Source organism: Oncorhynchus kisutch, linkage group LG9 (assembly GCF_002021735.2).
Source record: "Oncorhynchus kisutch isolate 150728-3 linkage group LG9, Okis_V2, whole genome shotgun sequence".
Lineage (NCBI taxonomy): Eukaryota > Metazoa > Chordata > Actinopteri > Salmoniformes > Salmonidae > Oncorhynchus > Oncorhynchus kisutch.
Genome location: NC_034182.2, coordinates 37,136,862 through 37,161,825, shown reverse-complemented (window position 1 = coordinate 37,161,825; position 24,964 = coordinate 37,136,862). Strand labels below are relative to the sequence as shown.

The window sequence follows — 24,964 nt, the reverse complement described above, 5'->3', positions numbered from 1 at the left end:
GGTCTGAGGTTAACACAGGTTTAGAATATTTTTTTATACATTTTGTTCTATGAGATAATATCAGTCAGTTAACATGACCTTTATAAACTATGAAGCCTTTATGTGCTTACATACATTTCTCAGAATTCACAAAAAGTGACTAGCCACACCTTATTTTCGACATTTATCCACCCCCCTTGCAAAAACGAAATACATTTCCCGATAGGCTTTGTACAACGATCCATGGTGGAGTTAGTGCCTACAAAAAGACGCCATTATTCCTATTGCTCTCTTTTGAAAACAGCGCAGTCGTGCGTCGCGTTTGCCGCTCGGCGTCCATGATATGTGACGCTTCTGCAGAGGATTCCGGAGCTCGGAGCGGCAGCGGGAGAGAAGTAAATGCTCCCCCTTCTACACTTCAAGTAACGGCAGGTAAATAAAACAATATTTTGCAGTGTACTTTAATAATATTGTTTACCAAAAAAAAGAAGGGTGAAAAAAGCGTAATTGCATCGGTTTTTCAACTTGCATTCTTGTTATTGAGAATTCGTGGCGCATGTTTTTATTTTTGATTCGAAACGTCTCCGCTCCCGGTTAGGGCAGCCTCTTTCTCTATCGTTTCACAACAACTTTTTTCCGGAATGTTATTGTACTTTAAGCTGATTTGATGGGACTTCTCCAGTTTCATTTTGTTTCCCGAAATTGTATGGATTACCAATGTTTCGTTTTTTAACTTTTATAGGGAAAAGACGGCGTTTTATCGGGAAAACCGGGTTTTGTAATTCCACCGTATTAGTAGCAGTCAGTCGACGGTCACCTGCCCACACGTCTACTGCTAACGGTACAACTGCGTCAGGCTGATACTAACAATGTCATTCAATAATGTTTCATATTATAGTTATCCCCATGTGTATATATCCTAGGCTGCAGCTCAATCATTTTTTTTATATATTTATGTTTTATTACCGGATGTGGACGACTAAGCTAATAGTAGTTATCTTTCTAGCTAACGTTAGCTTCTGTTAGCTGACGCTATCCTACTGAAAGGTCGGCACTTGCTGTTAAACAGGCTATGATTACATTTGCTCGTTCATTTAATTTAGTAAGCTAATAACTTACAAACGCAACGTTAACCAAACACTAGTTGACTGTTTGCCATAACCCTGGCTAGTCGAGTGCTTGTGTGTGTGATCCTGCTAGCTAGGGTTAGCTATCTAACGTTAGCTAGTGTCGAGTATGAAATGGTTAGCTCGCAAAGAGAAGTCATGCACCGCTAGCTAGCGCTAGTTGTGCTTAATGACTATCTCACATTGGTGAACGCTGGTTAGTTAACGTCATAGATCATGCAGAATAATCCATGACTATCGTAGGTTGGCTAGCCTGCCGGGCAACTGCCAGTGTAAAGGAAGGCTGCTGAAGCCGTCTCCTGACATTTGTTAGTTAGCTAACTAGCTAGATTGTAATCTACAGGGACGTATATTATAGGGTGCAAACCCGATGTTCGACCACATTTCATTTGATCAGGTGTTGGCCATAGCAATATGTTGCAAACGTTAGCGTGATCTTTTTTTGTTCTGAGTTTACCAATTGTGTTGCTGTATGAAATATTTGCACGGGAATGCCTACTATGGCCACCTACTGTAAAGCTCTATCTCTTGCCCTTTTGATGCCTATAACGGGTAACCCATAACATGCCGCCGTTATTGAGTGACAAGAAGGCCAACCTATCATATCGGTTCAGCTTCCATTTGCTCTTCGTCATTCCCCGGGTTAATCCACTATCAGGCCGGTGAGTGCCGGTGTGTATACTGCCATATGTAACAGATGCATTTGGCAGCGGCTGGGCTTCCTCTTTTGAGCGCCTGACTGCATAACAAGGCTACTGAAATGTTTAGCTCTTAATTTATTTTTATTAAACCTTTTTCTAGGTAAGTAAATTAAGAACACATTTTTATTTACAGGCCCAGCGAAAGGCCTCCTGCAGGGATTAAATAAAATAAAAATTTAGGACAAAACGCACATGACGAGACAACACTACATAAAGAAACCTAATACAACATAGCAGATTATAATTTGATATCGATTAATATGCTTGACTAGTTTGCTTTCCTGCTATACAAATTAAATCTGTTTTCCTGGTATAGGATTTATGATTTCAAAGGGCGTTAGGTCATTCTTTATAACTTGGTGATTTTGTGGCCTTACATGCTTAACAGTTGTGGGGGTGATCACTGTCATGTGAGAGACTTTCTATGGGCCAGAACTCTGAACTCTGATGTTGAATACAGACGAATTGCCTTGATCATAGGGTTAGTCAGCCTGACCTGAGTCACTCCACAGTGGGACCTGTTCCACAACATCGCACCTTAACCACCCTGTTTGACATCAATGTTCCTAGCAGACGCCCTTAAATAGGATGACTCGCATAGCGTGCGTGTTTTGTATATTACTCAGACACAAATCTTGGAATTTGCTTTACACATTGACTAGCCTAAAATCAAGATTCATTAGGACTTTTGACCCTTGGGTTAGGAGTATAGCCTAGGTATAAATTCCTTGCTTTAAGTTTACTCAGCAGATTATTCAGTAGACCTGACTGCCCTTAAGTGTGATGGTAGGAGGCCATACAGGTGCTTAGAAAGCGCACACCCATTACAGGATCTCCATAATGTAACTCATTTAGGTTCTTGTCATTCCCTGGGTTGCTGTCTGCATGGGTTAAGAGTGCAGGCTCTCTTAGGAGCCTATTAACAAGCTGGTGTCTGAGACCAGGACTATAAACAGCCATTAAAATCCATCCGTGGGGACAGACAGGCTGTAGATCTACTGGTGTGGGTTGAGGCAGCCCGTAGTAACCAAGAAGTCATTTGCTTTGGTTCATTACAAGGTGTTCACTTCAGTACACCCTCATGTTGATTTATAATCCTCATTATTCCTATACGTTTGCACAGCGAGCTAATCTATTCCGTTACATTTGAAATGTGAATAATATTTTCTGTTTGGCTTAATATTCTTTTAAATTAATGGGGTATCAAAGCAACTGAAGTCACCTGGGTCAGATCTTTGAAATCAGGTTGAACCAGGTCAACAAAATTAGCATAAATGGCTTATCAGCTGTGTTGCAAGGAATTGCTGTGTATTCTGTCATTCTTCTAAGCCTAGGGCTTATAGAATGTGCAAAACAAAACATTAGGAACCCCTGCTCTTTCCATGACAGAGTGACCAGGTGAAAACTGTTATCCCTTATTGATGCCACTTGTTAAATCCACCTCAATCAGTGTAGATGAAGAGGAGTAGATGGATTTAAAGGTGGATTTTAAGCCTTGAGACAATTGAGACATTTATTGTGCATATGTGCCATTCAGAGGGTGACTGGGCAAGACAAAATATTTAGGTGGCTTTGAACGGGGTTCTTCACGCTCAACTGTTTCCCGCATGTATCAAAAATAGTCAACCACCCAAAGGACATCCAGCCAACTTGACACAACTGGGAAGCATGGGCCAGCATCCTGGTGCTACGCTTTTGACACCTCCGTCCCATTCCCCGACGATTTGAGGCTGTTCTGGGGGCAAAAGGGGTGCGACTCAATATGTTCCCAATGTTTTGTACACTCCGTATATCATGGTGTAAAATAATAGACCTACCTTGTGTAACATTTAAATGCAACAGAGATGTGATGCAAGTCTTTTTTTTCCCCCTTATCTTTCAGGTTGTGCCGGTGAAGTAAGCCGTAGCCCAGCATGAGCCCCTCTGACTGAGACGCAAGCACGTCTAGTGTTTTGCCGAACAGCTGATAGCTTTCATCAGTTAAAGCCATGCCTGACGAGTGAAGTTACCTATTTGCTCACAGAAAAAAACAACAGCACCCTACATGTCTCTCCATGTAGCTTCCTCCCTGTGCATCCTGCTGGAGTAACCCCCCCCCCCCCCCACGCCTTCCAGATAGGCTCTACTGCCCTGTCCCCTCTCCACACCACCGCCCCTCCATATCCACCTGTCACAATGCCGCTCCACCTCAGAATGGCCAACACCTGAAGATTCCCATGCGTCCAGTGAGCGACGAGTCGGACGGTCCTGCTCCTCTTGAAAGCTTCTCGTGCCCCTTAACCCCAGTGGGCCCCCTGCCTGCCGCAGAGATGTCCCTGCTTCACTCGCTGGGCCCAGTGCAGAGCTGGCTGGGCCAGGAGCTGGAGAAGTGCGGGATCGATGCCATGATCTATACCCGCTACGTCCTCAGCCTGCTCCTGCATGATAATTACGACTACGACCTGCAGGATCAGGTAGGTGTCCAGCAGCGGCAATGTCTTGTTACGAACATGATGGTATCTAGTAACCCCCATTTAGTTAAACATGCACCTAGTCAATGAAGAACAGGCTCTAGTATTGATTTGAGTCAGTTTGTTTTGTGATTTAAGCGAACCTAATGATTAAACCCACCTATTTTATTTATTGCACTGTCAATATTTTAAAACATGCATTTCCCGTTCCTGTTTATACCAGCTGTGTGGTTAAATAACTGATGTGGATGTTGTGTGCAGGAGAACGACATCTTGTTGGGCTGGGAGAAGGGAACTGGGAAGAAATGGGCCAAGTGTAAGAAGAAAGGAGGGACGGATCTGAGTCTGGAAGAGATAAAGAAACAAGCCGCCGTGCAATGCCTGCGTTCAGCATCTGATGAAGTAAGTGCCTGTTTCTCCCCGGTGTAGCAACAAATTGGTTCTCTTCACCCTGTGTTTTTTGTGCGCGCATGTGGTCTTCTCCCAGCATTGCTCATGCACTCTTTGAAGCTTGAGTGTTCGGGAGCAGAACATAGACTGATAGTTGGTACAGCAGTTGAGTGTTTCCTTTTAAATACAGCAGCCTGTAAGCTACAAAGCTGAACGTGTTGAATCAATGAAGAAACAGGAACCATCTATGTGTGTAAATTGTTTAATGATCCGTGTCTGTCAGGAATTTATTACTGTAATTCTGCGCCTTTGCCTGTTGAACTTCAGTCAGGCATATATTAATTGCATAAATCATGGTGAACGGTCATTGCACAAAGCAAATTCCCTGTGAGAGGGGTACACCATTAAATAACCGCCACTATCATCATGTGATACTTGGCATTGGCCAGGCTCATTTTGTGATCACTCTCAGATTTTTTTCAGTCCGTCGTGGGATATAATGAGCGTTTACTGGCAAAAGGTTGACTTTGATTTCAGTAGAGGAAAGAATTGTGACACGGTGAAAGACTCCATTTGCTCTCACACTTTTAAAACACATTATTGAGATTATATTATGGGGTGACCTTGCAGCGGTGTCATTACGTCTACGTTCACAGTTTAATACGCCTGCATTATATTCTTTCTGCACTGTTATATTATTATAAAAAATAAAAAAGCAAAATCTGCATTCATTTCTTTACTGGTCTGTTGGTTTGGCAGTAGTATAGTACCAGAGGTAGCCAGTAGTGGAGAGGGAGCGTGACGGCCTGGGGTAGAGCTGGAGGTTGTGTTGGGGGAAGGGTCTGCAAGGCTGAGTGAGCTGCTCTCTAGGTACTGGACTCTGCAGTCCATTTTTTTTAAATATATTTTTTAACCAGCACACACTGCACGGGATTGCAGCATAGAAAGCAGAGTGCGTTGCCTGTCAGCTGACCAGCGTTAGCACAATGATACAAGAAGATACACGCGGCCAGGGTAGAAACTTGGGCCGGCATGGTAAGGAATGTTACTTTCTGTTAGAGAGTGTGAGTGAAAAAGATTTGAACTATTTCCACCCTGTTTATTGTGCTGGCTATTTCTGTCCTCACTAAATGCTGTTGCTTGTCTGTCGGTGCCTATTGCCTACTGGTCTGTCGACATGGCTGTCTGTTTAAATAGACCGGCTCGTTGCAGGCCTTGTTTACAGAAAACGGATTACTTCATCTTTTGTTGACAGAGTAGGATATCAGTGGGTATAAGGAAGAAGTGGGTGACTGAGATCTTATGTTGGCTGATGTTTTGTAAGTGTTTTGATTGAAAGACAGGAGGTGGTTGTTTTGGCTATGCTTAGTCATTTCTCCCTCATAGCTAAATTGAACAGTCATGGTACAGGAGGTCTGGCCTCTGACAGTCAGCTGGTTTGTCTTTTTGTCTGGCCTATGTTAATACCCTCTAGTCAGTGTTTATAAAGTTGCCTTCAAAAAAAATTGTTCCAATCAAGTGTTATTTAGGCAATAAGGCACAATTTAACATGATCCATGTACCAGGTTAAGGGCTATTATCTGCAACGCAGAGTGCCTGGACACAGCCCTTAGCTGTGGTATATTGGCCATATACCACACACCCCCGAGATGCCTTATTGCTATTATAAACTGGTTACCAACGTAACTAAAGCAGTAAAATACATGTTTTGTCATACCTGTGGTATACCATGGCTATCAGCCAATCAGCATTCACGGCTCGAACTATCTGTTTTTATAATGTTGGATACATCCAATCACTTCATGACTGGTCTGAAGGAAGCACATTTTTTTATTGGGGCTCATTTGATTATTCTGTTTAGCTTCTCTTCAATGGATTCTTTGCTAGATTAATTCTTAGATGTGACTGTTCTCCTTTCTTTTACCCCCAAAGAACTCTGGAATTGAGAGCCTGGTTGAGGAGCTTTGCTCCAAACTCAAGGACATCCAGAACAAACAGAAAGGTTTGCATCTTGTGTTTATACATTCTCTGCCATTTTTATAACAAACTAGTAAATATGACACACCTTATCATATTATCTCTTCACAGAAGATAACCAGCTCAAGAAATCTGATGGATCTCAGTCTCCTGAAGGAGTTGAGTCCCCTTCCTCAAAGGACCAGGTTGAAATGTAAGTTTGACCCAAAACCGCAATAATACTGTATTCATAATAATGTCCTGACCAGCCGGCACAACCATTCATATTTGATTTTGTTGTATGCCCATTAAAATATGTGGTAATTTTATATGCTTTGTTGTATTGAAGTTAATTGACAACGCTTTCTCTCGTTGTTGCAGGTATTATGAAGCCTTTCCTCCTTTGTCAGAGAAATCTGTTTGTCTCCAAGAGATCATGACGGTGTGGAACAAGGCTAGAGCCATTGCTTACTCCGGTTCCTCGTCTTCCGCGGCCCCGCAGACCAGCACCGACACCTCCTCCCCGAAAGATTGCAACAGTGATGGTGAAGCTGCTAAGGAGAAAACACCTGAGGCATGCAGCACTAACCCAACCTGCCAGAGAACCCAGCAGAGACGCAGCAAGAAGGAGAAAGAGAAACGATTCCATGGTGGCGCAACAGCAGAGGACCGAGCCACCGCCCATGGCAAGAAGCAGGTGAGGCACAGGTCAGAGGGCAAGTATCGCCCTCGTTCCTGGTCCTCTGGTTCTAGTGAGGCTGGCTCGAGCTCCAGCGGGAACCAGGGCGACTCCAAGACTTCCAGCAGCAAGGCGGGCAGGATCAGGCACAGGTCCAAGGAGGTGTTCAGCAGGAGTAAGAGGGGGTGCCACAGTGGACAAGTGAAGCTGGCTCTGAAGGCCGTCGACAAAGAGGAGCGGCGGAATGCTGGAGGCAGCAGCAGCAGCGCCACTGGAGGCCCTGGGAGGCAAACGCAGCTCTACAAAAAGGGGAGAAGACAGCTGAAGGAAACTGGAAAAGATCCAGGCTGGTGGGAAGAAAAGAAGTCTGGAGCTGAGGCCACCAACAAAAAGGAGTACATGGAGGAGCCCCTGTGGTACACAGAGCCCATCACAGAGTATTTAGTACCTTTCAGTAGCAGAAGGAGCAAACTGGAAACAAAGTACCGGAGCAAGGTGGACTCTCCAGACGACTCGACTACGTCCACCGACTTCGGAAGGCTGTCTGAGAGAATGCAAGGCATCTGCATTGCCAACACAAGCTTCCAGAGGGCGTGTCTGGCAGCGGGCACCTTTGTCGACGGGCACTTTGTTGAGGTGCCAGGTGACGCAGATGAGGATGCTACCGAACTCTATGGGACCTCAAGCTGCCCGCCGCCTGAGGATAGTAGAGGGTTAGATGATGAGTATCTGTCCGAATTCACCCACTTCTATGAAGTCGATATTTATCAATCCATATTGGATCCTAGTGCCTCAGACTTGGTACAAGAGAGTCGGATCTTGAACATGATTCGACAGAAAAGTGAAGAGCAAAGAGACTTTGAGGCAGAATGTTGTTTAGTGTTAGATGGCCTTGAGCTGCAAGGGGAAAGTGCAATAAGGATGGGCTGTCTGGATGCTTTGGGAGATGATGGGTTCTTCGTGCAGGATTTGGAAAACATGGCTCAGTTCTGGGCATGTTATTCATCCTCTAGCTCTGAAGATATAGATGGAGAAAGCTTTGCAGGGGACTCTCCCGTTCAGCTCTCCCCCGCTTTGGACGGCGTTCCATTCACCATCGGCACACTGCCTGGAAACCTGAAGGAGCCTCATCTCCCAGAAGCCACCAGTGAAGCTCCTGGTCTGAACTCCTCCTGTTTGTCTCTCTTTGAGCTGCAGTACGATAGCCCAACTCTTCCTTTTCTCCCCGTTGGTCACGAAAACAACGCAGATTTAAGTAGCTGTCGAGATCCACATTGTAACAAGCAGTCTCGTTTGTTAATATGGACCAAAAATAGTGCCTTTGATGAAACTGAACACTGTTCGAACCTTTCAACGCGAACCTGCAGTCCGTGGTCTCATTCGGAAGAGACTCGTTCAGACAATGAGCACATAAACGTTCAAACAGAGGAGTCCGCTCTAATTGGCAATGAAGAGATTAATTGTATAATCCCTCCCATCTCTGGTGCATACATAGAGGAAGAAATCCTGGACTTTTTACAAGAAAACAATGGTCACCAGTGCGAGGAAGCCAATGTAGGCGCTGTGTCCAATCCGACCATCGCAAAGAAATCTAAATTGGAGTCCATTTGTGGAATAGCGTTAGAACGGGACGAGAGCAAGCAGTACGACGCTGGTATGTTTTCAGATGACTCAAACCAACCGAGTGACAACTACAGCTCAGGGATAATAAAGGACATTTGGACGGCTGTCGGAGATGGGGATCTCCTACTATCACTAGGAGAAGAGAATCCAGGCGAGGGCTTGTTTTCCCAGGAGTCGAGCAGCTACCGCTGCGGTTGTCTCGACTTGCAGACAAAGGAAGATGATCCTGTCCAAGGGCCTCCGAAGAAGGCAGTGCAGCGCTCCGAGTACCACCTGTGGGAAGAAGGCAAGAATGAAGAGCAGGCCCTCCTGGATAAAAACCGGCTCTCGAAGATGAATGCTTCCGGGGATTACATGACGCCGTCCAATCCCTGGGACGTGAACCCCGAGAAGGACAACACGTCGTTCATCCTGGGAGGAGTGTATGGAGAGCTGAAGACGTTCAGCAGTGACCAGGACTGGGCCGTGGTGCCACCAGGCGACGCGAAAGGCAGCCTTCTACAGTGTGCCACTGCTGCTACCTCGTCCTCTGGCTCAGACGTGGTAACCATTGCTGGTACAGACCGTGTGTTCATGAACACAGGCAGCTGCTTTGCCTCCGGCCACAAGCCCCTCTGGAGGCCCCTGGTCTCCTTCGGGCAGAGTGACCAGGCTACTAAAGGAGGTGAGGATGGATCGAATAAGGGATTTTCTTTTATCTTCCATGAAGATTTACTCGGATCCTGTGCAGGCTTCCGTGGTGAGGAGCCGGGGATCGACTACCCGTTTGCGTCCTTTGATCTGAACAGTCCGTTCTCTCAAGTCCTCCAGGTCGAGTGCTCCTTTAATCCTGAGGACATGGCTTCGTTCAGCCCGGGGTTCAAGCCCAAATCTATCTTGTGCTCGGACTCGGAGAATGAAGCTTTCCACCCACGGCTATACGGCATCAACCGGACCACCCAGTACAGGGCCATCCGCATCTCCCCCAGGACTCACTTCCGACCAATATCAGCCTCGGAGCTGTCGCCCGGCGGAGGGAGTGAGTCCGAGGTTGAGTCCGAGAAAGAAGAGATGAGTGTTCCCGTCTTGGCCCCGCCGGATGTCTCCGACGACCCTCAGGCCGACCTCAAACCACTTGAGGAGGATGCAGAAAACGAGGGCCCGTGCTACGGGAAGTCAGAACTGCAATCTGGGAAATTCCTGCCCAGATTGAAGAAGGCGGGCATGGAGAAGAGTGCCCAGACCTCACTGGATTCTCAGGAGGGCTCTAGCACCCTCCTGCCAATCGCTGAGCAGGAGACTTGCTTGGACTGCGAAACGGCGAGCGGACAGATGGCTGTCCCAGTCGACAAGATTCAGGAGGAAGAATCTTGCAGAGAAAAGGAAGCCTGTAAATGTGCTGCAGCTGGTCAGAGTCCCACATATGGGAAAACCTATGACTTCGTTGAAGATTTGCCTGAGGTAAGAATCTTCTAGGAATGTCGAGCTGTGTTTGATCAGAAGTTACTCTACATTTTGACTATGAAACAGTTTTCTCTCCATTAGACTAATACATTTTTTTTTTTATAGTTCCCTCTATTAAATATTAGTGGACAGGGACTAACTGGAATCCAGCAAGATGAGTGCTGGTGGCAGAACACAATCTGTTCCCCACTTTTCCCTGGACCTCAGTGTACAGGTAAGATCAAACTTATATTAAATCTTTGGCCTACGGCTAAAATTACTTCTGAGGTATTGGTTTAATATACGGCTGGAAACTTTTTGTTTGATTGTCCCTGACAAACAGATAGGTGTTGAATTGGTCATATATTGTTTATATACAACCTAGGCTACTTAGTTTTAAACTAAAATACAAAATATTTAATCGTCTTAGTCACAACTCTACATCATTCAGTCAGCATAGTCATTCCAATAAGTGTCAGCTGTTCAGATGGCTTTAGAACAGGGTACCCCTCCGGTGCAAGTAAAAGATGTTGCCCCAGCGCTACACAACTGAATCAAACCAACTCATTGAGATTTGTATATTTGATTCGGCTGTGTTGGGCTAGGGCAAAAACCAGAAGGTTCACCCCCAGGACCGAGGTAGGATAACAATGCTTTAGAATAAATACTAACACCATAGAGCGTGGGGGGGGTATTCCCTTTCCTTCGGAAAATGCTGGTCTGTATACTGCCCTACGTGCCAGTGACACGATCTTGAAACAGGTTCCAGTTAACACACAGTTTTGTTTTGAACTCAGGATAAATGAACACATGCCCTGTTTACCAACTCATGTTTCTCAGCCACTGTCTTTATTCTCGCAGGGAGCAGCAACATCTGAGCAGTCCAGCTTTGTGGCGAGGAAGCCCATCGTCAGGAAGATTTGGCCTCTTCTCCTTTGACTGCACCTCTACTTGCAAAGATATGGGGGGGGGGGGGGCTCGCGACTTAGAAACAATATGCTTCTGGACAGAGGAACCCCTCTACATCCCACCCTTAACCCTGCTGAGTTTCATTTTTACTAGAGTCTTGTGTAATCAACAACAAAAAAGGCCGCAAGTAGGAAACACTCGAATATGTTCTACATGTCTTCATGTGATGCCATATCTGAAGACGTATGCATTTTAGATTTGGGTTTTAGTTGATTCTTCCAGACACAATTCCGTCTTAATTAAAGAGTCAGTTAGATATTAGGGACAGTCTTGTTTTTTCCCTCCATTGGTTTTTCACAATTCTTTAAAACAATTTTTTTTATTTTTAGCTTTTGACCTAGGATACTGGTAGTTATGGTTTCCGACTGGTTGAGCATGTTCCTGTCCTAATAGTCTAGTGTAACTGCTGCAGTTTCCTTCATCTGACTGGGATGCCTCTCTTCATAACGTATGAAAGCACTGCGTTTGTCTCTTTTGTTTCTCTTCATCCCTATCATTTAGAAAGAAGGTGGAGATTTGAGTAGCGTGTGTGCCTTTTCTGACTGAAGGAAAGAATGTGTGCATCTTACCTCTCAAATCTGTATCAAAGACCCCCCCCCTCCCACACACACACACACAAGTGTGCAAAGTTGCTCTAAATGAGTATGATTTGGGGTGATTGTCTGATTTTCAGAACCTTAGTAGTAGACACAGTAGAAATGGTTTGTAAGGTAAAAAAGTAAAATCAACTCCCCCCCCCCCCCCCCCCCAAAAAAAATGTATGTTAAAAGTACAAAACTGCTGTTCAATGCAAAAAGCAACAAAAAAAAACATGGTTCAGCTCAATTTGGGGTGTAATGTCTCTTTACAAAAATATTTATTTATAGCAATTTCTACAGAGGCACCGATTTGCAGCAATTGAAAGGTTTTTTTGTGAACTCCATAATCCAAACAATTGGCGCTATGAATATGTTGACAGTTCTGTAGCAGTTTCGATATTGTGGCTGTGTAATGTAGATCCTGTAGTTTGTTTTGTCGTTGCAGAGTGGAGAAATCGGTTGATCTTTTGGAGAAAATAATTGTGATTTGATGGTCCTCGCTTTGACTTGGGTTTTCATTTTTAAAGAAGAGTTAAGTTTTAAAAAACTTTTTAACTAGTAAGTTAACTGGCCTGTAATAACTATGGGAATAAATAGTTATTTGATTTTAAATCTTATCAGATTGAGTCTATTACAGATAATAGTGTCAGTGTGTTCATCCTATTGTAAGGTCTACAGTAGAAGCAGGATTTTAAAGGCTATGTATCTCTATCCAGACACTACTTAACTTAAAAGAGCGTAATATTAAACATGCAAGGAAAAGGTGATCAACCCAAAATAATTCAATTGCATAAACTAAGTTTAATCAGAGGCCCGACGACGTTTGAGTGATTGTTTCTGTTGCCTGTGCCATGACTATTAAATCCTGAGTTAACGCACACTTTTAGACGAAATGCATTTTGTTTTTCCATGTGCGTTGTTTATCTTATATCACTGCAGTGGTTTATTTCGGTTTTTGGTTCCCTCCTTCCACTTAAAATTTTTATTTTTTTTTTGTCCTCAGAAAACTGAGGAATTGAAGCACAGTTACCATCCCTCCATGTTCTCTTGTGACTGCATCTGTTATGCAGTCCAAAATATGTCTGCCAACAATGTGTGCACACTGGTTCTAATGCACTGTCACAGGGCACAGGGTCTCCATTGTGAGCACAGTCATTGATCCTAAGTTTTTTATTTATTTATTATTATTCATCGACCCCTTAATGGACAGCCGTATCTTGAGTTGGTTTGGAAAATGGCAAAGTCGATAACAATCCATTTCAATATGCCAGGGCCTCAGTCTGCCCCATAATTGTGGTGTTTGTTCTTCACTTGTGTTAAACCGATTGAAACTTGAATGAAAGACTGCTCTGAAAAATGTCAGGCTACTTTCAATTGTAATTTATTTAGACAGTTGTCAGTCACTCAGGAATACTTAAATACTAAATGTTTTTGTCAAAGTAGGTGGAAAACACTTAATTCTGTGGCAGTGCATCAGTACATTCATTCAAGCATTAATTTATTACTGAAACTTTATTTGAGGAAAAAATAAACGGGCTTTTATTAATCCCTAGCTTCCTACAGAGTTAATTGTACAGCACCATAGTTTTAGAGCTAAGCCCGACCGAGCCGTTTTGAGATTGCCTAAGCAATGTGAGGGGGACCTTTCATGGTCCTCGGTCATATGCAATCTTGGCGCATGCAAACTTTTAAACATTCAAGTGTACGTGGAGGAAAGTCACTCCGTTTATTTTGCATGACTTATTTTTCAGTACAGGAGAGCTGAGACAAAGATTGAACTGTTATGGAGTGTCTTTACAAATAAGAGCAGCATGTCAACACCACACTCCATCTAAGTTAAATTAAACCGGTTTTGTATATGACAATAAGTACAGGCCAGGATAAAGCAGTGACTTATTTTTTTAATTTAATTTTTACTTTGTGTGCGAGACCGAGTCACAGCACCTACATGGGAGTTTGAAGGAAATGCATTAATTTGTTTTTCTGTTTATATATTGAGGGGAAGTTGAGAATGCATCGAGGGCGAATATGCATCTTGAAACTACATTGACGAAGTTTAACATTGAGTTTTGCTTGGTCTGAAGGACATAGCATATCCGGCACTGAGAACCAGAGTTTTCCTAGTCACTTCATTCCTACTAGATGACACCCTCCCATCCCTTTGTCCCTCATCCTCAACTCCCATCTGTCTCAAGTGGTTGTATTGTTCTAATTTCATGTACACCCTGAGTAAATTATTTTGTTTCATTGTGGAGTTTCTTAACATCTAATAAAGGAATAAACCAAATCACCCCAGGTTCTGTTCTGGTTTCTTATTTATGTAGTTGCATCATGTTCACTGTGTCAGAGGGCTCTCCCAGGAGTTCAGTGTTTTCAATGGGCATAATACTAATGTAAGTTGTGAATAACTATCTAGGCCATCAAACAACTCGACCTCAAAGCCAGTTCCCCTCTAATCAGAGACTGATTTAGACTGTGTGCAATTATCAGCTAGAACAGAAAACAGCAGGCTCTGTACCTCGTAGGGTAAGAGATGAGTAACCCTGCTCTAGTGGATTTGATATTGGTGTAAAGACAGACACTTTCTCAAGGAGGCAGTATTCTGCAGAAATTAAAGTCCTTCCTGGTTCCACACTTACAAGAGGGCTAACAGATACAGTAGTCCCAATGTTACAGCCTTGCTTACAGTATAGGCAAATATATTTAGAAAGTGTATATGTTCTTGAATTTCTAAACTGAAGTAGACGCATGATTTGGTCATGAAGTGATGCTGACTCTTAAGTTCTGGATATTTGTAAAAGATTAAGTGAATGGAACACCTATTGTGGTATTTTCGATTACAGAATAGCGAACTGTAATCAAACAATACTCATGCAGAGACATCTTAACAAACCTGTTTCATTGTTACCTGGCTTCCTAGTTTAATTTAAACTAAGAATCATGCAATTAGGTTCCTCGGACTAGGCTACTTTGAAACTCTTGTATTGTTTCATGGATCGATGGGGATATTGGATGGAGACGATTATTTACGCCTTGACGACTGACAGGTGAATGCATCGATGCTGTAGTCTTTCTTGGCTCGATTACATTGCACTCTAGTCGGTAAGTTTATTTTAAAATGGCGGCTGAAGCACCAAGACAGGTATGTTATTACAAAGACTGGATAAACTTGCCTAGTGTATTTATTTAATTTTTTACTCATACAAATTGTGTAGTTCTTTAGTGCTCTGTTGTAACAATTGAGCAAAACTATCAACTGTTCCATTTCGGTTGAATATAGGAAAAAGGAAGCATATAAAACCGACGTATCAAATACACTTTGGCAAGTGCGCTAGCGAGTCGTTAGCCAAGTTGACATTTGTGACACTTTTAAGCCACAAAAATACCACACTCGTACCGCTCGTATCTGACCTGTTACTGTCGAATGAGATGTTTTGTGTGTGTGCCATTGAGTCCTCTAAAAGCGCACTTAACGGAGACCATTTCCTCTATGAACGCCAAGCTACGCTGAGAGCGGAGGTGAGGGTGGGTTGCAGCAGCGCATCATCATGGACCACCCGAGGAGCCAACAGCAACCAGCCGCGTCGACAGCCCATCTGTAGCATCAACATGGCACATTCCACGGAGGGGACCAAAGACCGGAAAGGAAGCGAAAGTGGTACGTAGTCTGTTGTTGGCATTTTATTTCGGCCAGAAGTGGAGCTTGAGCAACAGGTGGCTGATGTAGCGGGTTATGCAAATGAGTAGCATATTTAATAAATAGGCATTATTATTGCCTATGACACACAATTGCTGAACTAGGCAATGACAGTGCAGTTGCAAATGATCTGAAATTCATAATGATTGCCACTCCTTGACACTAGCGATGCATGCATTCAAATGAATAAAATGTTTTGGACCAGCCTAATTTTGCATAGCCTGCTGCCTACAGTCACTGTGTTACTGAACAGGATTGTCTAGTCTCTACTCATTACATCTCCATTGATAATGAGATGAAAGAACAATGCAATTTTGCACTAGGTGTGTTCAGGAGTCACACTTGTCAAAATGAACAGGTCTAGACTCATTCAGTTTCACTGAGATATGTTAGTCTTCAGATTGTCACCTTCAGTGCAGTCACACTGTCAGTGTTGTGTGTACCAGAGAGACCCTTTTTCATGGGTATGTATTATAATTACAGTATTTTGTTCTCTAGAAGATTTGCATAATTTTGCATGGTGATGAGGAAGTGTAGCATCTAGCCTGTATTCTATCTCAAGCATTGTTATTTGTGTAGCCTGGTCATTGATAGTGTTCACATATATGCCATTTAGCAGAAGCTTTTTTTTAATCTAAAGTGACTTGGTCATGCGTGCATCCATTTTACATATGGGTGGTCCCGGGAATCGAACCCACTACCCTGGCATTACAAGTGCCATGCTCTACCAACTGCGCGACAAAGCATGCAATGTCAATGTCTTACTGTGAAGCTATAACCAACACAGGAAACACACTCACACTACTTTCAGGAACTGTCGTAATCATTCACATGCAGGCCACCAGTAGTAGAAATGACCAAAGACATCTTTTATTTTTTGTTACTTTTACCCCATTTTCTCCCCGGTTTCGTGGTATCCAATTGGTAGTTACAGTCTTGTCTCATTGCTGCAACTACCGTACGGACTCGGGAGAGGCGAAGGTCGAGAGCCTCGCATCCTCCGAAACAACCCAAGCAAGCCGCACTGCTTCTTGACACAATGCCCACTTAACTTTGAAGCCAGCCGTACCAGTGTGTTGGAGGAAGCACCGTACACCTGACGACCATGTCAGTGTGCACTGCGCCCGGCCCGCCACAGGAGTCGCTAGTGCGCGATGGGACGAGGACGTTCTGGCTGGCCAAACCCTCCCCTAACCCGGACGCTGAGCCAATTGTGTGCCGCCCCATGGGTCTCTGTCGGCTGCGACAAAGCCTGGACTTGAACCAAGAATCTCTAGTGGCCCAGCCTTAGACCACTGCGCCATTCTGGAGGCCTCACCAAACACATCTTTAAAAAAAAATATATAAAAATAATATTACTGTGATGAAATGACGAAGAAGTGCAATGTCATTTCAGTTTCTTACCAGAGAATAAGAATGATATGGTGTAATTTTCATACATCTGAAAATGAATTACCGCTCGGTGAACGTCCGGCTGGCTAAACAAACCATTATCGTGATTAATGATGATCAATGTTGTCATGGCAAAGGGATGTTGATTTTATTTATTTAAAACAAATATATAATATTTTTTTTCTTTCTTCTTTCCGGTGGCTGAGAGGTTTAGATATAAAAAATAAGCACATGCTTCAGTAGCACAGCAACAACCTGTGTGTGTGACTCCCATGACAACCTCTTGATCAGGTTACAGCTGCACGGGGACTGTTACTGGGGCTTTAGGTGGGTTTAGTCTGTGGGAAATCACTGTTAAATTGGGTTTTATACATTTACTGAACTAAAATAAACGCATGCAATAATTTCTACAATTTCACTGAATTTACAGTTCATATAAGGAAATCAGTCAATTTAAATAATTTCATTATATCCTAATCTATGGATTTCATATGACTGGGAAAACAGATATGCATTTGTTGGTCACAAATACCTTAAGAAAAGTAGGGGAGTGGATCAGAAAACCAGTCAGTATCTGGTGTGACCACCATTTGCCTCAAGCAGTGCGACAGATCTCCTTCACATAGAGTTGATCAGGCTGTCGATTGTGGCCTGTGGAATGTTGGCCCACTCCTCTTCAACGGCTGTGCGAAGTTACTGGATATTGGCGGGAAATGGAACATGCTGTCATGCACGCTGATTCAGAGCATCCCAAACATGAGTGACATGTCTGGTGAGTATGCAGGCCATGGAAGAACTGGGACAGTTTCAGCTTCCAGGAATTGTGTACAGATCATTGCGACAATTCTCTGGCACCAACCCTGGTGGACATTCCTGCAGTCAGCATGCCAATTTCATGCTCCCTCAAAACTTGAGACATCTGTGGCATTGTGTTGTGTGAGAGAACTGCACATTTTAGAGTGTCTTTTTATTGTCCCCAGCACAAGGTGCACCTGTGTAATGATCATGCGGTTTAATCAGCTTCTTGATATTATACACTAGGTGTATAATCAGGTGGATGGATATTCTTGGCAAAGGAGAAATGCTCACTAACAGGGATGTAAACACGTGTGTTAAAAACTTGAGAGAAATAAGCTTTTTGTGCGTATGGAACATTTCTGGGATCTTTTACTTCAGCTCATGATTCATGGGACCAACACTTTACATGTTGACATGTTGAATATTTTTTTTCCAGTATTCTCCCATGTTTTTCCTCTTCTCTGGTAGCACTTGGTGACTATTGCTTTGTGCCAGGGGCAGTGTATCTATCTACACATGCTCTCTCCACACACACACAGCAGCATAGTATCTCTTCCAGTTCTACCCAGAGACCTTGAGCTCTCCTCTGAACTGCGGTATTTTATCACAGACAGTTTCCATCAGGTCCGTCTCCAAGCAGCATGTGGTGCAGCCGGTCGGGAAGCTCCACACACTGACTCGGCAGCACGGGAACTTTGCATGTCTTTTTCAAATCATTTTATTTGTCACATGCGCCAAATAGAACCGGTGTAGACCTTAGAGTGAAATGCTTACTTACATGCCCTTTCCAATGTAATTGTAGTTTGACTGACTGTGGTCAGTCAAAGGGTTTCTAGAAGCGTGTGTCAATGCAATATCAGCAAAGCACTGTCAGAACAAATTCACTCACTTTTTTGGGGCAAATGCAATTTTTTATTATTTCTAAGACTCCCATTAAATGTGATGATGCAATGGTTTTCTGACAGTCTCCCTCCCCAGGGATCTTAATTTCACCCTTTTATTTCCCTCTCCTGGACCTCAACAGTAAGGTCCCTTAGACCGTTGACTCCCATACGGCCTTAGCCTAATTGCAGGGACCCAGGGAGGTGGGAGGTGTCTTTCATGGGTAATAAACTGTTCTGGTTCAGTGATTGGTCTTTGGAGAACCTAATCCCTGTCTTAGACTTGAGCTTGACTTTTTAGCTCTACTGACCTGTCAAACCAAAGCCAGTTCCACTGCATTTTTTTTCATTGTTCCCCTCTAATCAGGGACTGATTTATACCTGGGGCACCAGGTGTGTGCAATTAATTATCATGTAGAACAGAGAACAAGCATGCTCTGGACTTCGTAGGGTAAGAGTTGACTATCCATGGCAAGTGTTATTCGACAATGTTGTACTGAAAGAGAATATGTGAATATTAATGGTATTTTTGAAGGCCAGCAACTTTCACTGCAACTTTCACTGTACCATATCACATAATATTATTATCACTACTAGTAGTGACTCTCGTCTATAATTCCTTGTTGGTTTCAGGTGCGGCTGGAGGTACCTTAATGGAGAACGGCACAGTCAGCTCCGACAACCATAACCACCACCATGAACACAGCAAGCCCCCCCTTATCCAGCACTCCCTGCACTATGGCAACCCCCAGCAGGGATCCGATGAGCAGGACCTGGACCAACACAGCCTAGCCTCCCAGGACTCTGGCATCCCTACCCTGGAGATCAACCACCCCGAGCACATCCACTCCCAACCAGGAGACTGTGGCCTTACCCTGGGTTCCAACCACAACGACCAGGGCCCTGCTACCCTCTCTCTAGACCAGTCTGGAGACAGCGCTGGTCTCCGCAAGTCCTCCACCTTCCCCCGCAGTGGCTACGACTCGGTGCGCCTCTTCAGCCCTGCCCCAAGGTCCGGAGCTGGCGGCGTGGGAGTTGTCACCACGGGGATGGGCGGCATAGGAGGGGGAAACCTTAACCGCAGTGACGACATTTCGGTGTGCAGCGTGTCGAGCTTGAGCACGGAGCTCTCGGCCACACTGTCGGCGTCCAACGAGGACATCCCGGACTTCATGGTCACCTCCGACTCCAGCGCCATCGTCACCCTGGAGACGGACGAGGGCGACGCCGCCCAATTCTCGGACGTCACTCTGTCGTCGTCGCCGGGCGGTGACATCGGAGGGGATCTGTGGAGCCCACGACAGAGACAGCTGGGGTCAGAGGAGGGCAGGCCCAAGAGGCTGGGGCCACTGGCTAGCTTCTTCAACAGGTACGATGGAAGTTATCACTCTGTGTGATCTTTGACAGTCTATTTAGGTCTGTGTCCATAACTCAATTTTAAGCTCAGGTCTCCGATTGACATAAGGCTTGATTTAGGAGAGATTTTAGTTGCAAGTGTACATAGGATTCAGGGCACACTATACCACACTATACCACACTATGACAAAAGAAGACATTGCTCAAGATTACTGTGAAAAACTCACAAAACGTGTACACACCTCTCCACACTCCGAGTCCAGTACAGTCAACTTGTCCTGTGTAAAGTGTATATGACCTATGTAACATTTGATGGTTGAATGCATTCAGGCTTGAAGCCTCCAATGTGAAACTGAGCTGGTTCAGCTTTATTATGAATAACTTATTCTCCCCGTACGCCCCGTGAAATTGTGCTTGACAGGTGATGGCATTGGAGTCATGGGGAACCTGTTTACCTAATCACACCCTGTAATTGTTCAGTCACGTTTTAAAAGGAAATTATCGTAGCTAGCCACTCCAAGCATGGAAGCGAACACAAACACACACACCCAATATCTACATAGTCCTCTGTTGATGTTTGAAGGACCTTTGGTGTATCTGTACAAACCGTTCACTGTACCAGGTGTGTTGGTAGGGTTGGATTAAAAGCCTGCACACTGTGAGGAACCTTGTCACTATGGTTACCAGTAAACTACCTGTAAGTCGCTCTGGATAAGAGCTTCTGATAAAATGTTTCTTGAAAGTTACCCAAATGTACATTTTTTTTCATTTTTTTGTCATTTAGCAGAAGACATCTAGTGGGCTTTTGGGGTACTTCGGATTATCACAGGTGTTCTAATGAACTCTGTTCCTCTGTGTGGCCATATCGCATGTCAAATTAATAAAACTAATTTAAATACGTTTTTAAAATGAAATAAATAGAATGACAAAGCTGTAAAACATTATCCTAAATATAAACGTCAACGTAGTGAATATCATTGGCGTTTTCATGAGTGTTTCAGCATGAAATCTCCTTTATACACTTAGTAAAATATAATAAATCAATATGTCTTTGTCAATGTTTTGGGGTCAGACTGGTAGCAGTTGTGAAAAAAAGTCCATAGTTAGATGAGTTGCAGATGTCATTGAAAAATAATGGCATTTTTGATTAATGTTTTTTTTTTTCATTAATTTCATTATTTTCTCTTGAACCATATGTTCTATCTACTACAAACTCATGGACAATATGAACACAGATATATAAAAAAATATTATATATGTGTATATATTACCAAAGCTACCATAGATTACTGAAGATTTTGGTAACTTTGGTAAATTACCGGTAGCTTTGCAAACCTACTTGTTACAGTGTGGGAATTTCTCTGAGAAATAAAATACTAATTTAGATTAATCAATCTGATTAAACTACACAGGTCCCACATTTAGCTCCCTCCACTAGACCCCAGTCACCTCACTGCTTCCTTTCCACATCGCAGTCATCAAACACTCAGCAAGTGCTTTAGGCTCAGATGAACGAAGTGTGTGGGTTTTGGCTTCATCTATTCCGGGAGCTCAGAGGGGAAAAGGTAGTTTCCTCTACTCACTCTCTCCCATTCATCACATCTCACACTTCATCCTGTGATTCTCTCAATAGAAGGTGAGTGAGTGAGAGAGAGAGAGAGAGAGACTATGGAAAAATAAGGAACAGCATGTCAGAAATCAGCTCAATGTAAAAATGAAGAATCCATATAATTAACCGACTCTGGGTAAATTGGAGAACTCTAAACAAACAACAGAGTTATCTGTCCAAAATGTAGATGTATGGATAAACCACATCTCCAATCTTTTTGGCTCTAACAAACAGCAAAAATATATACAGGGTCAAATACTAATCTTAGAATCAACTATTAAAGACTACCAGAACTCACTGGATTCTCCAAATTGGGTCTGCATGCATAATTCTGCAAAAAATATCCTTCATGTAAAATGCCAAATAATGCATACAGAACAGAATTAGGCCTACACCCGCTAATTATGAAAATCCAGAAAAGAGACTAAATTCTACCACCTAAAAGGAAGCGATTCCCAAACCTTCCATAAAGCCATCACCAACAGCAAGATAGACCTGGAGAAGAGCCCCCTAATCAAGCTGGTCCTGGGGCTTTGTTCACTAGCAGAGCCCCAGGACAGCAACACAATTAGACTCAACCAAATCATGAGAAAACAAAAAGATAATTACTTGACACATTGGAGAGAATCAACAAAAATTCAGAGCAAACTAGAATGCTATTTGGCCCTAAACAGAGAGTACACAGCGGCAGAATACCTGACCACTGTGACTGACTCAAAATTAAGGAGAGCTTTGACTATTTATTGAGAGAGGCCACCGTAGGCAGACCTGGCTCTCGAGAAGACAGGCTGAACACACTGCCCCTAAAATGAGGTGGTAACTGAGCTGCACTTCCTAACCTCCTGGGAAATGTATGACCATATTAGAGACACATATTTCCCTCAGATTACACACAGACAACAAATCCAATTTTGATCAACTCGTATCTATTGGGTGAAATACCATTGTGTGCCATCACAGCAGCAAGATGTATAACCTGTTGCCACAAGGGCAACCAGTGACGAACAAACACCATTGTAAATATTAAATCAAATTTTATTTGTCACGTGCCAACAATGTAGTTTTAAGAAAAATAAGTGTTAAGTAAATAAAAATAACAAATAATTAAAGAGCAGCAGTAAAATAACAGTTGCGAGGCAAATACAGGGGGTACAGGTACAGAGTCAATGTGGAGGCTATATACAGGGTGTACCGGTACAGAGTCACTGTGGAGGCTATATACAGGGGGTACCGGTACAGAGTCACTGTGGAGGCTATATACAGGGGGTACCGGTACAGAGTCAATGTGGAGGCTATATACAGGGTGTACCGGTACAGAGTCACTGTGGAGGCTATATACAGGGGGGTACCAGTACAGAGTCAATGTGGAGGCTATATACAGGGTGTACAGGTACAGAGTCAATGTGGAGGCTATATACAGGGTGTACCGGTACAGAGTCACTGTGGAGGCTATATACAGGGGGGTAACGGTACAGAGTCAATGTGGAGGCTATATACAGGGGGTACAGGTACAGAGTCAATGTGGAGGCTATATACAGGGGGTACCGGTACAGAGTCAATGTGGAGGCTATATACAGGGGGTACAGGTACAGAGTCAATGTGGAGGCTATATACAGGGGGTACCGGTACAGAGTCAATGTGGAGGCTATATACAGGGTGTACCGGTACAGAGTCACTGTGGAGGCTATATACAGGGGGTACAGGTACAGAGTCAATGTGGAGGCTATATACAGGGGGTACCGGTACAGAGTCAATGTGGAGGCTATATACAGGGGGTACAGGTACAGAGTCAATGTGGAGGCTATATACAGGGGGTACCGGTACAGAGTCAATGTGGAGGCTATATACAGGGGGTACCGGTACAGAGTCAATGTGGAGGCTATATACAGGGGGTACCGGTACAGAGTCAATGTGGAGGCTATATACAGGGAGTACCGGTACAGAGTCAATGTGCGACACCGGTTTGTCGAGGTAATATGTAGGTAGATTTAAAGTGAATATGCGTAGATGGTAACAAGAGAGTAGCAGCAGTGTAAAAGAGGGCGGGAAAATGCAAGTAATCTGGGTTGCCATTTGAATAGCTGTTCAGGAGTCTTATAGCTTGGGGGGGTAGAAGCTGTTAAGCCTTTTGGACCTAGACGATATTATTTTATTTTCCCTTTTTTACTTAAACTATTTGCACGTCATTGCAACACTGTGTATATAGCCATAATTCCTTAAACTTTTGAGTAATTTTGTTATCTATTTCACTTGCTTTGGCAATGTAAACACATGTTTCCCCAGCCAATTGAGAGAGACACACACACAGCTGTATCCCAGCCTATCCCATTCTAATCCATTCAGCAAATTTAAATGAGATCTCCCCATGTGCCAACAATTCACTGCCTGCCAAGTGTGAACAGATGAATTTACATTCAGTTTGTTTTGTATGCCTCCCTCTGTAGTGTAATGATGGGTTTTTAGACCTAGTTAAAATGACTCCGTGTATGGTCCTATGGCCATTGATTGCATTATCATAAAAACCTAGTCTGAAGTGTATTACAGTGTTTAAGTGGTTAAACGGCTGGTTTCACACCCCTCTCGATCACAACAGGTCTGTTTAGTGCAGTCAGTGTGGCATTTCCACTTCCTCTCACTCTGTTGCTGGTTCCCCTTCTCTCCACAGACTTGTTTTCCTCAGCTCTCTGAGTAGCCCTCTTATCTACTGGGGAGATTTCCTTTGCTCTGCCTCTCGCTCTCTCGCTCTCTCTCTCTCAAAATTCAAAGGGCTTTGTTGGCATGGGAAACATATGTTAACATTGCCAAAACAAGTGAAATAAATAATAATCTCTCTGTTTAGGCTGGCACATTCTTTCTTATCCCTCCCTTTTGCTCAGTCAAACTCCTTTACTCTGAAGGCAGTGTGGTGGCAGAGTGGGCTGTGGTTAAGGATCTCTGACACGGAACACTCTCAACACGGGTTACATCTCAGATGTGGCTGTCTCTATCCCTCTGTCTCTCTTTATTCTGCTGGATACGACTATGAACGTCAGGCTTGACTGAATGAGAGGAACTGCTCCATATCAAAGAGTTCTCTTTCTCTCTGGGTTTGTGAAAGAGAACTGTCCTGCCCTTACTGGGGATCTGAAGAGCTTCTCACTGGACAGTGGACAGGTTGTTCTGCCTTGGCATTGAGGATTGTGTTTGATGTGGATGAACTCACGGACAGGATGGCTTCCCCTTCACTGCTTCTTTTCATTGACAGGTCTATGTTTGAGAGTGTTTTTCTGACCTTCCCTGCTTGTTTATAGTGTATACATATTGGCTTTAAAGTGGTCTATCGTAGACTTCTGTTTTCTACTAATTTGTTTGCCACTC

The 24,964-nt window shown here is 43.7% G+C and overlaps 2 protein-coding genes across 6 annotated transcripts in view; both read left to right on the top strand.

Annotated features, from left to right (window-relative positions):
* The first annotated feature begins 228 nt into the window (after window positions 1–228).
* LOC109897133 (uncharacterized protein KIAA0232) lies at window positions 229–14,164 on the top strand. 2 transcript variants are annotated; one of them, XM_020491705.2, is made up of 8 exons: window positions 229–411; window positions 3,690–4,260; window positions 4,519–4,659; window positions 6,580–6,649; window positions 6,736–6,817; window positions 6,985–10,345; window positions 10,454–10,562; window positions 11,189–14,164. In XM_020491705.2, exons 2-8 carry the CDS (start codon window positions 4,024–4,026, stop codon window positions 11,203–11,205), a joined length of 4,017 nt encoding a protein of 1,338 aa, XP_020347294.1. In that variant the 5' UTR covers window positions 229–411; window positions 3,690–4,023; the 3' UTR covers window positions 11,206–14,164. The 2 variants fall into 2 exon arrangements, with proteins under 2 accessions (XP_020347294.1, XP_031688428.1); XM_031832568.1 differs by lacking the exon at window positions 229–411 and adding an exon at window positions 577–820.
* A 348-nt stretch (window positions 14,165–14,512) lies between these two features.
* LOC109897131 (TBC1 domain family member 14) overlaps window positions 14,513–24,964 on the top strand; it is a 52,549-nt gene continuing 42,097 nt past the window's right edge. Inside the window, exons 1-3 of one of the 4 annotated variants that reach the window (XM_031832564.1) lie at window positions 14,640–15,016; window positions 15,377–15,532; window positions 19,276–20,011. In XM_031832564.1, the coding sequence (XP_031688424.1) occupies window positions 15,484–15,532; window positions 19,276–20,011 (785 nt within the window). In that variant the 5' untranslated portion in view covers window positions 14,640–15,016; window positions 15,377–15,483. The other 3 variants (XM_031832562.1, XM_031832565.1, XM_031832563.1) reach the window with 3 other exon arrangements.

Coding starts and splice junctions, on each gene's coding strand:
- LOC109897133 (XM_020491705.2), top strand. CDS start 4,024: ATGCGTCCAGTGAGCGACGAGTCGGACGGTCCTGCTCCTCTTGAAAGC. Junction 6,818..6,984: donor TCAAAGGACCAGGTTGAAAT/GTAAGTTTGACC, acceptor TCGTTGTTGCAG/GTATTATGAAGCCTTTCCTC. Junction 10,346..10,453: donor TCGTTGAAGATTTGCCTGAG/GTAAGAATCTTC, acceptor TTTTTTTTATAG/TTCCCTCTATTAAATATTAG.